General features: G+C 40.6%; 2 protein-coding genes across 3 annotated transcripts; both read right to left on the bottom strand.

The window, feature by feature from the left end:
• Positions 1–620: 620 nt before the first annotated feature.
• LOC106592592 (transmembrane p24 trafficking protein 8) lies at positions 621–4,419 on the bottom strand. Its single transcript, XM_014183957.2, has 6 exons — positions 4,252–4,419; positions 3,265–3,376; positions 2,931–3,030; positions 2,726–2,813; positions 2,194–2,487; positions 621–2,074 (listed from the first exon to the last, which is right to left on the bottom strand). The coding sequence occupies exons 2-6, from the start codon at positions 3,372–3,374 to the stop codon at positions 1,857–1,859; spliced, it is 810 nt and encodes a 269-aa protein (XP_014039432.1). The 5' UTR covers positions 3,375–3,376; positions 4,252–4,419; the 3' UTR covers positions 621–1,856.
• A 252-nt stretch (positions 4,420–4,671) lies between these two features.
• Positions 4,672–12,574, bottom strand: noxred1 (NADP-dependent oxidoreductase domain containing 1). 2 transcript variants are annotated; one of them, XM_014183830.2, is made up of 7 exons: positions 12,474–12,574; positions 12,188–12,352; positions 6,036–6,232; positions 5,762–5,942; positions 5,444–5,598; positions 5,133–5,331; positions 4,672–4,939 (listed from the first exon to the last, which is right to left on the bottom strand). In XM_014183830.2, exons 2-7 carry the CDS (start codon positions 12,340–12,342, stop codon positions 4,723–4,725), a joined length of 1,104 nt encoding a protein of 367 aa, XP_014039305.1. In that variant the 5' UTR covers positions 12,343–12,352; positions 12,474–12,574; the 3' UTR covers positions 4,672–4,722. The 2 variants fall into 2 exon arrangements, with proteins under 2 accessions (XP_014039305.1, XP_014039350.1); XM_014183875.2 differs by lacking the exon at positions 12,474–12,574 and having other exon boundaries at positions 6,036–6,236.
• Between the last annotated feature and the right edge of the window lie 27 nt (positions 12,575–12,601).

Raw genomic sequence — 12,601 nt, 5'->3', positions numbered from 1 at the left:
CAACGAGCATCTGCGTAGCCAGGCGCTAAAATAGAACTTTGTTCTATTTGTGATGCTCTCCCATCTCCTCGTTGGTTTTTAGGAGCGAGGTCCATACAGAAAGGGTTTGTCGAGATTGGTATGGAAGAACTTGACTGGCCTGCACAGAGCTATGACCTCAACCCAATCGAACACCTTTGGGATGAATTGGAACGCCGACTGCAAGCAAGGCCTAATCACCCAAAAATCAGTGCCCAACCTCACTAATGCTCTTGTGGCTGAATGGAAGCAAGTTCCCGCAGCAATGTTCCAACATCTAGTGGAAAGCCTTCACAGAAGAGTGGAGGTTGTTATAGCAGCAAAGGGGGGGGGACCAACTCCATATTAATGCCGATATTTTTGGAATGAGATGTCCGAAGAGTGGCCACATACTTTTGGTCATGTAGTGTATATGCTTTCAGTTCAGAGGGTTATGTTGCACTTAGGTTAACACCAATGCTTTCACATAGAGCCAGCCATTACTCTAACAAGCATATGCACCGCAAAAGCTTTGATCAAGATATTAATTGGCTGAGACCAAGCTCTCTATACTTGGCTACTTCATAGTACCATGACACAAATGAGGCAGAGCTGTAGAAATGTAACATACCGTAACGCAAATGAGACTCTTTATTGTGAAAACTTTTCAGGAAAGCTTATAACAAACAGAAATACATACTGTATAGTACAAAGCTGAAACTTATTTTCAGTTGCCTTATATTTTAGCAGCACAATTCATGATCTTTGGAAACATGCACAACACAGACGGATGAGGTACAAACATTTTTTGGAAATTACGTGTGGGCGGCTATAACCAAATATAGAACATGATTAGGTGCATATAGAGCTACAGAACACAGAAACGACACACACTCAAAATGATTTTCTCTCTCTTCTTTACAGAGATTGGTGCATAACATTTTACTTTAAAAAGGGACAATCCAAGTCACACATACTAACAGATTCAAAATATTTCTGTATCTACAATAGTCTCATGTGATTGTCCACCAAGGTCAACCCATCGCCTGACAACTAAATAGGGATTTGGAAATGTAAATATTGAACCGAATTTAAGATAATAAAGAGCTTTTTGTGCTAGGGATGGCTTTTATTTGTCAATAAGACAGGCGGTGACCATTTGCTTTAGGATTGGACTGAGAAACATCCAATACACTTTCATCAACATAATTACTCATTCCAATCACAATATGGAGAAAAATAATGGAGTTGTTGTACGGGAATATTGTTTAAGATACTGCATTGGGATCATCATAGAATTCAAGTTGACGTTTCCAAAAAAATATTTGGCAAAATAATTGACATACATGAAGTACACACAAACATTATATGATATCAAACAATGTGAAGACACAAAAAGAAAATCTCCCAGTTCTATGGAGCACCTCTCCTGTTTAAGCTTTTGACCAAGCAAATCATCTTTCTATCAGTGTTCCCTGATTGCTGCCACCACTGAAATTGTGTCTGAATACAATCTATACTATATATAGAATTATATATCTTGAAAATATGGGCAATTTGCCTTAACTCACTGCACAGAACTTTTAAACACACCAAAACATGGCACAAACACAAAGCTTCGTAAAATCTTGCTCTATAAACACAGTAAAACACATGAAAAAAAAAATAAAGAATTCGCTCCATAATTCTCTGGTCCTCTCACATTTTAAATGGAGCCTCAGAGCGAGTAACACCAGCTGATTGTGATAAAAAATATATGCACCTATAATTAACCCTAAATTATTCTATGGAATCAAAAATAGATATCATAATTATTTGAAGCGAAGTCATACATTCATTTGAAATAGTGGACTGGATCCTCAGGCACTGTAATACACCCTGTAGTACAGAGTCTTATTTCGCCATAGTGAGTAGGAGTTATCAAACTTCAGAAGGTAAGTGCCCTCGCCTGGATACTCATGACTGCCACCTTGCACTGCCATGTGACTGTCCTGACGATACACAGGTAAGATTTCTCCTAGGTTGGAGTTGGCCAATGATTTGGACCCCTTCTCAACATCCCCTGTGTTGACAGGTCCTGCAGGAGACAACAAATAGTCTTCAAGACAACAACCTCAACTAGATGAATACCAGATCTGAGATCAGTTATCAAAGACATTCCAAGCTTTAATCAAACCAAAAGAGATGCTTACTGACCTTCTAGCTCATCTTCCTCATCTTCATCATCACTGGATTCGCTGATGTGGACCGTGATGGCCCGGCTGGTAACAGGGGTCCAGTCAAAGTAGATTCCAAAGCCTATGTCATAGCTATCTGTGGCAAACTCCCAGCACACCCGCTTTCCCTCAGGCACAGTGGGCACATGTACTGTCATAATGTCTCCTCTGTACACAGCCACCACACTGTCCTTCTCCAGTCGCAGCTTGGCCTTGAGCTCCTTCATTGCCATGGACGTCCATGTGGAAGGAGGCTTTAGTGGGGGCATTTGGACTAGAGCACAACCATAGACTATATGTGAGGACAACATGGGAACCAAAACCTGAGCAGAGTGTTCAAAATGTGTGTGATAGTGGAGTATCACACAATTAGAGATGCTTTGTCAAATGTACATTTTCAGCATGAGCATTATTTTATCAGTAAGTTGCGATACAAACATCAGACTCCAGAACATGGATGAAAGATATGAGTTATCTTAAGTGTCAGGAGTTGTGAAACACTAGTCTGTCACCTTTTCTCTCTCCAGGGTTTTGACTATTCCCACTTCGGCTGTTCTCCTCAACATCTCCCCCCATGGCCTGCTGCCCACCAGGAGCCTCCTGATTAACATGAAAACACACACATGCAACAAGTCTATAGGTGCTTGCAGTATATTCATTATTGCCAATTAATTTTATTGCCATATAAAAAAAAATGTAGGCAGACATGATGTTTACCTCAGCTGGCTGGTTGGACCCCTCTGTGTCATTCCTTACATCCATATCAGGGTTGCTTATTGGGTGGTTGGAGTTATTTGAGAGATCTGTGCTCTGGAGCCTGTACACAGACAGATGACCATTCTAATCAAACTTTTAATCACAATTCAACATACAATGAAATTGTGCTTTGTGAGGCATACATTAAAAAAATAAACTGGCAATGCATTACAAATATTCAACATTTTTGTAATGTATTTAAATTGTATTTAGTTATATCACATGTTTTAGGAATGAAGTACAGTAGCTAAAAAGCTAAATATCAGAGTAGGTATATCAGCAACAGGTGAGTTACCTGTCTAGAGGATTGGTCTCCCAGTTTTTCGACGTTATCCCAGGGAAGGAGGAAACCGACAACGCTGTCAATCTGGATTGAAGCTCCGATGTAGCCTCTAATTTCTCCATCGCTAAAATGAATGCATAAACACTTTTCAGTCTCGCTCTAGGGGTGCATTCGTAAATTCACTCTGGCTATCTTCACTTTTCAGAGCACTCTCGTCTGTGTGCCAGAGCGCAGAATAACTGACGAATTTACGAATGCTCAACATCCGTTGAATATGTCCGGTGTCAGTAAACATTGGCAAAACATTTTTTTTAATTTTTTTTATTACATAGAATTTAGGAACGCACCCTAAATCGCGTACTGTATTCCCTCCTCCCTATTGCACATACCCGTCTTCGGCACTAAAATGCAGGTTACCATCATATTAAAGGAGAATGTCTGGAAGGCATTCAGATCATGCATCAAAGAAAAACAAATACAGAAGGATTTTTTTTTTTTAAATGCTGTATAGCATTGGAAACCAAGACTGTTCTCTGGGCGTGTCTGCCGGTTTTGACCAGCAGAAGTGACTTTTCATAACAGGATAGGATAACATACACAGCAGGTTATGATAATTAGGTTAAGGTTAGGAAAAGCGTTAGCTAAAATTGTCCCCGACGCGACTCGGAACATATAGCTACAACCAGCTCTGCCCTGAGAACGGGTTCCACTAATACGATGCTGCCTAGCTAACGTCAAAATCCGACTGATGCGCGCGCGGTTACAAAGTTACATTGCTAGCTATCTTTTTGGTCACATAATTTCAACATTTGTAACCAATTTGGTTGCTAGTAGCAAACTGCGGAGCAATGACTGCACCCTGCTGAGCTGGACGTATGCTAGCTAGCTAGTATAGCTTTCGTGAAAATTGCTAGCTAGCTGGTCGGATGATCTTCTGACATTCTTTGACACATTGTCACTTGTCAACAAGTTGTAAATGAAAAAAAATAAAAAACCTACCTCAGATAATCATGTGATAATGATTTGTTGGATTCCTGCTTGGCTAGTTTCAAGTTTTTCTCCGGAAATGTAGCTAACGTTATCTGTCAACTCCGTTCAGACTGCGCAGAAAAATCCCCGTAGGAAAAATAACAGATTTTGGTACTTCCGTAATTTAACGAGTGTGGGCGGAATTTGACGATGTTAATCACGTGATTAACATCATGTGATTAACATCGCACCTAAGGCTACAGTAATATTACCGTGACTGACACGTCAAAATGTTCATTACTGAATGAACACTGAATAAAGCAGTGGCGAAATGATTGCCTGGTGTTGGTTGATGATGGATGGATGGTCCCCATCCTTATTCCTATGCCCTGATGATAACCTGAGATTGTTATACATTTTGAAGGGTACATTAATTTCTCTGATAAAAAATATACTCAATCCCTTTATTTTATTCTGTTACAGTTTGAGAGTAAATCAACATCACACAAAATCAGATTTTTTACAATGACTTGGTGTTATGACAGACAGAGTTCCGTCTTTGGGTTTTCCAGTCTCTTTCTTTCCTTTCAGTGGATCCACCATTACTGAATTGTATAGAGCAGAGAGACAACCCTGCATACTGTTATTTCTTGATATGAAGCATGATAATGGTGTCTCCTTAGCCTGAACATCAACTAAATTAATCCAGGGGAAAGACCTTGACATGGGAGACAAATTAAAAAGTATGGTTAGTTAGCCTAATCATTCATTTGTGTTTTTTTTTTAAAGTATATGTTTGTCTTTCTATTCCTGTGTGTTTGAGTTTCAACACAGGTTACATTAAATATGCAAGTTAACTTTTCTCATAAGAAAAACCCTTTGTACAAAATGTGTGCAAAATGAAAACTCACTCATCTGGTGTCAGGGAAGATGCATAGGAGGAATTGACAAAATTATTCAGGATGAATGCCACAGTGCCTGGACCTTTTAACTGGAACAGCTCATTGATCAGCCCAAGAGCTTCAGTGGATCCCACATTTGCCGCGGTGCACATGTTCAAGAGACTGTACAACAACCCAAACAGCCACTTTGGATCCAGACAGAGGCCACCTAAATATGAAAATGTATCAGATATCCTATCTTGTATGTCTCAATATACCATCAGACATTTACATTTCATACAGTAAATATGCAGTAAGTGTTCACACCAATAATTATCTACCTCTCATGGCAAGAGGACAGGATGCATCTATAACTTTTGGGTCTTTCAAAGCCACGGTCACATGACCTCGGGAAAGCCACATGTTGACAGAGTCACAAGCCACAAACTCATACTGTGGTTTGAGAATGAAGCTGTGACCAAGGAGCTGTGCCAATCTTTAAAAAAACACAACATAATATAGAATCCAGCAGGTGTGGATGAAGTAATACAAAGATATGAGTTTTTGAGGACATTTTTTGGGGACAATGATTTGAACAGCAGGTAATATTTCTTGCCAATAACACAAGGGTTTTGGGGATTTTTAAAATGTGTTTTTACCTGTTTAAAGGTACGGCAGAGAGGAAGCTGTACACCAGGCAGTGCTTTGGTATGTGGGATTGGAGCTCTGCACACACCTTGGGTAGGTGAGAGGGAAGGCAACAGAGGAACAGCACATCTGCCCAGGCAACCAATCGCTGGTTGTCAAAGTAACACATGATACCCCTCTTCACAAATTCCTCTGTTATTTACAAAATGAAAATATATTACATTCACTACATTGTTATATTTGTAGTTCATGCCATTTGTTCCTTTCATTTTATTTTTCAATTACCTAGAGTTTCAGGCCTCCTTGAGGAAATGTTGATTTGTGACGGTTTTAGGCCATTCTTTTCAAGAAGCACTTGGACCAACTGTTTTCCAATGTGTCCCCCTCCAAGCACACCAACAGTCAGACCTTTTCCTTTTTTAGATACATTTGATGGCAGTAAAACCATATCTATATCTTCAATTTGTCTTGGTAGGCCAATGCTTTCTCAACAAAAAAGAAATTGTGTTTTACTGTTAGAATTTTTCATATATACAGTACCAGACAAAAGTTTGGACACACCTACTCATTCAAAGGTTTTTCTTCATTTTTACTATTTTCTACATTTAGAATAATAGTGAAGACATCAAAACTATGAAATTACACATATGGAATCAAGTAGTAACCAAAAAAGTGTTAAACTGATTTTTAGAAGTAGCCACCCTTTGTCTTGATGACAGCTTTACAAACTCTTCGCATTCTCTCAACCAGCTTCATGAGGAATGCTTTTCCAACAGTCTTGAAGGAATTCCCACATATGCTGAGCACTTGTTGGCTGCTTTTCCTTCACTCTGCGGTCCAACTCATCCCAAACCATCTCAATTGGGTTGAGGTCGGGTGATTGTGTATGCCAGGTCATCTGATGCAGCACTTCATCGCTCTCCTTCTTGGACAAATATCCCTTACATAGCCTGGGGGTGTGTTGGGTCATTATCCTGTTGAAAAACTAAAGATAGTCCCACTAAACGCAAAGCAGATGGGATGGCGTATTGCTGCAGAATTCTGTGGTAGCCATGCTGATTAAGTGTACCTTGAATTCTAAATAAATCACTGACAGTGTCACCAACAAAGCACCACCACAACATCACACCTCTTCCTCTATGCTTCATGGTGGGAACGACATATGTGGAGATCATCCGTTCACCTGCTCTGTCTCTCACGAAGACACAGCGGTTGGAATAAAAAATGTCCAATTTGGACTCATCAGAGCAAAGGACAGATTTCCACTGGTCTAATGTCCATTGCTTGGGTTTCTTGGCCCAAGCAAGTCTCTTCTTATTATTGGTGTCCTTTAGTAGTGATTTCTTTGCAGCAATTCGACCATGAAGGCCTGATTCACGCAGTCTCCTCTGAACAGTTGATGTTGAGGTGTGTCTATTACCTGAACTCTGTGAAGCATTTATTTGGGCTGCAATTTCTGAGGCTGGTAACTCTAATGAACTTATCCTCTGCAGTAGAGGTAACTCTGGGTCTTCCTTTCCTGTAGCGGTCTTCATGAGAGCCAGTTTCATCATTGCGCTTGATGGTTTTTGTGACTGCACTTGAAGAAACTTTAAAAGTTCTTGAAATTTTCCAGATTGACTGACCTTCATGTGTTAAAGTAATGATGGACTGTCATTTCGTTTTAATTATTTGAGGTTTTCTTGCCATAATATGGACTTGGTCTTTTACCAAATAGGGCTATCTTCTGTATACCACACATACCTTGTCACAATTCAACTGACTGGCTCAAAACACATTAAGGAAATAAATTCCACAAAATGAACTTTTAACAATGCACACTTGTTAATTGAAATGCATTCCAAGTGACTACCTCATGAAGCTGGTTGAGAATGCCAAGAGTGTGCAAAGCTGTCATCAAGGCAAAGGCTGGCTATTTGAAGAATCTCAAATATAAATATTTAGAATTGTTTAACACTTTTGCAGGTTTTCCTACTTACAAAGCATGTAAGAGGTCTGTAATTTTTTATCATAGGTACACTTCAACTGTGAGCGACGGAATCTAAAACAAAAATCCAGAAAATCACATTGAATGATTTTTAAGTAATTAATTTGCATTGTATTGCATGACATAAGTATTTGATACATCAGAAAAGCAGAACTTAATATTTGGTACAGAAACCTTTGTTTGCAATTACAGAGATCATACGTTTCCTGTAGTTCTTGACCAGATTTGCACACACTGCAGCAGGGATTTTGGCCCACTCCTCCATACAGACCTTCTCCAGATCCTTCAGGTTTCGGGGCTGTCGCTGGGCAATACGGACTTTCAGCTCCCTCCAAAGATTTTCAACTGGGTTCAGGTCTGGAGACTGGCTAGGCCACTCCAGGACCTTGAGATGCTTCTTACGGAGCCACTCCTTAGTTGCCCTGGTTGTGTGTTTCGGGTTGTTGTCATGCTGGAAGACCCAGCCACGACCCATCTTCAATGCTCTTACTGAGGGAAGGAGGTTGTTGACCAAGATCTCGCGATACATGGCCCCATCCATCCTCCCCTCAATATGGTGCAGTCGTCCTATCCCCTTTGCAGAAAAGCATCCCCAAAGAATGATGATGTTTCCACCTCCATGCTTGACGGTTGGGATGGTAATTCTTGGGGTTGTACTCATCCTTCTTCTTCCTGAAAACACGGCGAGTGGAGTTTAGACCAAAAAGCTCTATTTTTGTCTCATCAGACCACATGACCTTCTCCCATTTCTCCTCTGGATCATCCAGATGGTCATTGGCAAACTTCAGACGGGCCTGGACATGCGCTGGCTTGAGCAGGGGGACCTTGCGTGCACTGCAGGATTTTAATCCATGACGGCATAGTGTGTTACTAATGGTTTTCTTTGAGACTGTGGTCCCAGCTCTCTTCAGGTCATTGACCAGGTCCTGCCGTGTAGTTCTGGGCTGATCCCTCACCTTCCTCATGATCATTGATGCCCCACGAGGTGCGATCTTGCATGGAGCCCCAGACCGAGGGTGATTGACCGTCATCTTGAACTTCTTCAATTTTCTAATAATTGCGCCAACAGTTGTTGCCTTCTCACCAAGCTGCTTGCCTATTGTCCTGTAGCCCATCCCAGCCTTGTGCAGGTCTACAATTTTATCCCTGATGTCCTTACACAGCTCTCTGGTCTTGGCCATTGTGGGGAGGTTGGCGTCTGTTTGATTGAGTGTGTGGACAGGTGTCTTTTATACAGGTAACGAGTTCAAACAGGTGCAGTTAATGCAGGTAATGAGTGGAGAACAGGAGGGCTTCTTAAAGAAAAACTAACAGGTCTGTGAGAGCCGGAATTCTTACTGGTTGGTAGGTGATCAAATACTTATGTCATGCAATAAAATACAAATTAATTACTTAAAAATCATACAATGTGATTTTCTGGATTTCTGTTTTAGATTCCGTCTCTCACAGTTGAAGTGTACCTATGATAAAAATTACAGACCTCTACATGCTTTGTAAGTAGTAAAACCTGAAAAATCGGCAGTGTATCAAATACTTGTTCTCCCCACTGTATATATACTGTTGAAGTCGGAAGTTTACATACACCTTAGCCAAATACATTTAAACTCAGTTTTTCACAATTCCTGACATTTAATCCATGTAAAAATGTCCTGTCTTAGGTCAGTTAGAATCACCACTTTATTTTAAGAATGTGAAATGTCAGAATAATAGTAGAGAGAATGATTTATTTCAGCTTTTATTTCTGTCATCACATTCCCAGTGGGTCAGAAGTTTACATACACTCATTTAATATTTGGTAGTATTGCCTTTAAATTGTTTAACTTGGGTCAAACATTTCGGGTAGCCTTCCACAACCTTCCCACAGTAAGTTGGATAAATGTTGGCATATTCCTCCTGACAGAGCTGGTGTAACTGAGTCAGGTTTGTAGGCATCCTTGCTTGCACACACTTTTTCAGTTCTGCCCACACATTTTCTATAGGATTGAGGTCAGGGCTTTGTGATAGCCACTCCGATACCTTGACTTTGTTGTCCTTAAGCCATTTTGCCACAACTTTGAAAGTATGCTTGGGGTCATTGTCCATTTGGAAGACCCATTTGGGACCAAGCTTTAACTTCCTGACTGATGTCTTGAGATGTTGCTTCAATATATCCACATAATTTTCCACCCTCATGATGCCATCTATTTTGTGAAGTGCACCAGTCCCTCCTGCAGCAAAGCACCCCCAAAACATGATGCTGCCACCCCTGTGCTTCACGGTTGGGATGGTGTTCTTCGGCTAGCAAGCCTCCCCCTCTTTCCTCCAAACATAACGATGGTCATTATGGCCAAACAGTTCTATTTTTGTTTCATCAGACCAGAGGACATTTCTCCAAAATGTACAATTTTTGTCCCCATGTGCAGTTGCAAACCATAGCCTGGCTTTTTTATGGTGGTTTTGGAGCAGTGGCTTCTTCCTTGCTGAGCGGCCTTTCAGGTTATGTCGATATAGGACTCGTTTTACTGTTGATATAGATACTTTTATGCCTGTTTCCTCCAGCAGCTTCACAAGGTCCTTTGCTGTTGTTCTGGGATTGATTTGCACTTTTCACACCAAAGTATGTTCATCTCTAGGAGACAGAATGCATCTCCTTCCTGAGCGGTATGACGGCTGCGTGGTCCCATGGTGTTTATACTTGCGTACTATTGTTTGTACAGATGAACGTGGTACCTTCAGGCATTTGGAAATTGCTCCCAAGGATGAACCAGACTTGGTCTTGGCTGATTTCTTTTGATTTTCCCATGATGTCAAGCAAAGAGGCACTGAGTTTGAAGGTAGGCCTTGAAATACATCCACAGGTTCACCTCCAATTGACTCAGATGATGTCAATTAGCCTATCAGAAGCTTCTAAAGCCATGACATCATTTTCTGTAATTTTCCAAGCTGTTTAAAGGCACAGTCAACTTAATGTATGTAAACTTCTGACCCACTGGAATTGTGATACAGTGAATTATAAGTGATATAATCTGTCTGCAAACAATTGTTGGAAAAATGACTTGTGTCATGCACAAAGTAGATGTCCTAACCGACTTGCCAAAAATATAGTTTGTTAACAAGAAATTTGTGGAGTGGTAGAAAAACTAGTTTTAATGACTCCAACCTAAGTGTATGTAAACTTCCGACTTCAACTGTGTATATATATATATTTATATATATATATTATTATTATTTTTTAAGTAGGCCTAACAAAATGATTGCCTAGACATAGTGGTCGCCAACTTGTCGATCTTCAAGGCATTCATAGTCAATCGCCAAATATTTCTGTAGAAAAGCCAACGAACGATAAAGGCTTGCGCTCCTTTTTTTAAATCGTGCTGAGCTGTTGTGGTAGGTGCACTTGATTCAAAAGTCCTGCGCACCGGGTAGAAAAGTGTTCCCATGAAACAAACTCCACCTACCCGACAGACTAAATCGAGTGCACCTATGCACTGCCCAATCGGATAGCTCAAATCACAGTGGCCACAGAGCTTCCATGGCCCTGGCCACAGCGAAGTTTAATAGGCTACTAACCTACGTAAGATTGAATAACTTTTAAAACCATGACCACAGAGCGACTGTCAACGAATACAGCAAAGAGCTGCCGTTTTTATGAGTGAGTTCATATTCAGCACTGTCACTGTTTTTATTCAACACTATTACAAAACGCCATTCTCCGTACTTCCGCTCGGGCTGCAATGAATGAGTAGCCAAGTTTCTATAGCCCAGCGTTTTATTATTATTAGCAGCTCGTCGTGTCGATTTTAATATTAAGGAATATTTAACTTTCTCTGGTCATATGAACAACATGAATTTGTGCATGAGGCAGATGCGGTGTGACTCGAGTTTCACCATCAGGTGGAAGACGGTGTCCTCTCTCTCTGGTCAGTCTCACCGGAGGAAAGGAGAGAGCAGGGACGGTGAGAGGCGGTTGGGAAAAAAACGTTTTGAACGGTCATCCAACTCGGAATTCCAACTCGGACACCTTTCTAGAGCTCTGACTTTTCGACCTGAAGATCACTGACCTCGTGATTTGATGTCGTTGACTATCAGATGCAGGTACCATAAGTCCAGTAAAATTATAAAAGCTAATAATTTACATTCACGCTTCACAGTGCCTCACTGTGCTAAACTTATATATTTTGTTATCAAAGCTCGAGTTTTGAAATATAATATGGTCTGAATAACAATATTGGCAGGCCAATCATATAGCCAATATGCTGTGTTAATGTATTAGGCCTACTACCCAAACCTCATTCTTACAAAACTGTTTGTGTGAGGTTAATGTAAAAACAAAAATTAAAATCTGAGCAGTAGAGCTCAGTTTGCTTTTTGACTGCGAAGGTGATCTTGACTCAGACAAGGTTGGTGACCACTGGCCTAGAGTGTTGTACTGTATTGTGTGGGATATTGTGTTGTGAGTTTCCAAGCATACCTCAATGAATATGCAAGTTTGCATAAGAATGCTGCATGTACACATCCACATACAGTCAATCCAGTAGCGCGTGCACGAAGGAATATGAATTCTTTTTCATATTCACTTAATCCACACTCGAAGCCAAGGCTGTTAAGATTTACAGTGAAGTCCATCTGAAAAGTTCTGCAGAGTGGAGGATAAAATCAATGTTTCAGTGTTTACTTGACACATTGTATGACAGTGCAATGTTACAATATTGTATCATTATTTACATAAGAATGGTATGCGAGTGCAACAAACTTACCAACTCTGTCCCGTTTGTTGCTTCCCCACTGTTTCTATGGTAACCAACCTGTGGGTGTGTCCTATTTTTTTGCCTCCACTGATGACCATTATTATGAAGGGAATAACTTTGGCTTCTCAAGAGGCAAG

This window comes from Salmo salar, chromosome ssa01, assembly GCF_905237065.1.
Source record: "Salmo salar chromosome ssa01, Ssal_v3.1, whole genome shotgun sequence".
NCBI classification, from domain to species: Eukaryota; Metazoa; Chordata; class Actinopteri; order Salmoniformes; family Salmonidae; genus Salmo; species Salmo salar.
The sequence above is the reverse complement of the archived record's forward strand: the minus strand, read 5'-3'. Positions and strand labels throughout refer to the sequence as shown.

Excerpts from the sequence above, each read along its gene's own strand:
- LOC106592592 (XM_014183957.2), bottom strand. The coding sequence starts at position 3,374 with ATGGAGAAATTAGAGGCTACATCGGAGCTTCAATCCAGATTGACAGCG. Across the intron at positions 3,031-3,264 it reads GAGACCAATCCTCTAGACAG|GCTCCAGAGCACAGATCTCT; the intron begins GTAACTCACCTG and ends GTCTGTGTACAG. Across the intron at positions 2,814-2,930 it reads GGTCCAACCAGCCAGCTGAG|GAGGCTCCTGGTGGGCAGCA; the intron begins GTAAACATCATG and ends CATGTTAATCAG.
- noxred1 (XM_014183830.2), bottom strand. The coding sequence starts at position 12,342 with ATGGACTTCACTGTAAATCTTAACAGCCTTGGCTTCGAGTGTGGATTA. Across the intron at positions 6,233-12,187 it reads AAACTTGCATATTCATTGAG|CATTGGCCTACCAAGACAAA; the intron begins GTATGCTTGGAA and ends TTGTTGAGAAAG. Across the intron at positions 5,332-5,443 it reads CTGTCCTCTTGCCATGAGAG|GTGGCCTCTGTCTGGATCCA; the intron begins GTAGATAATTAT and ends TTTCATATTTAG.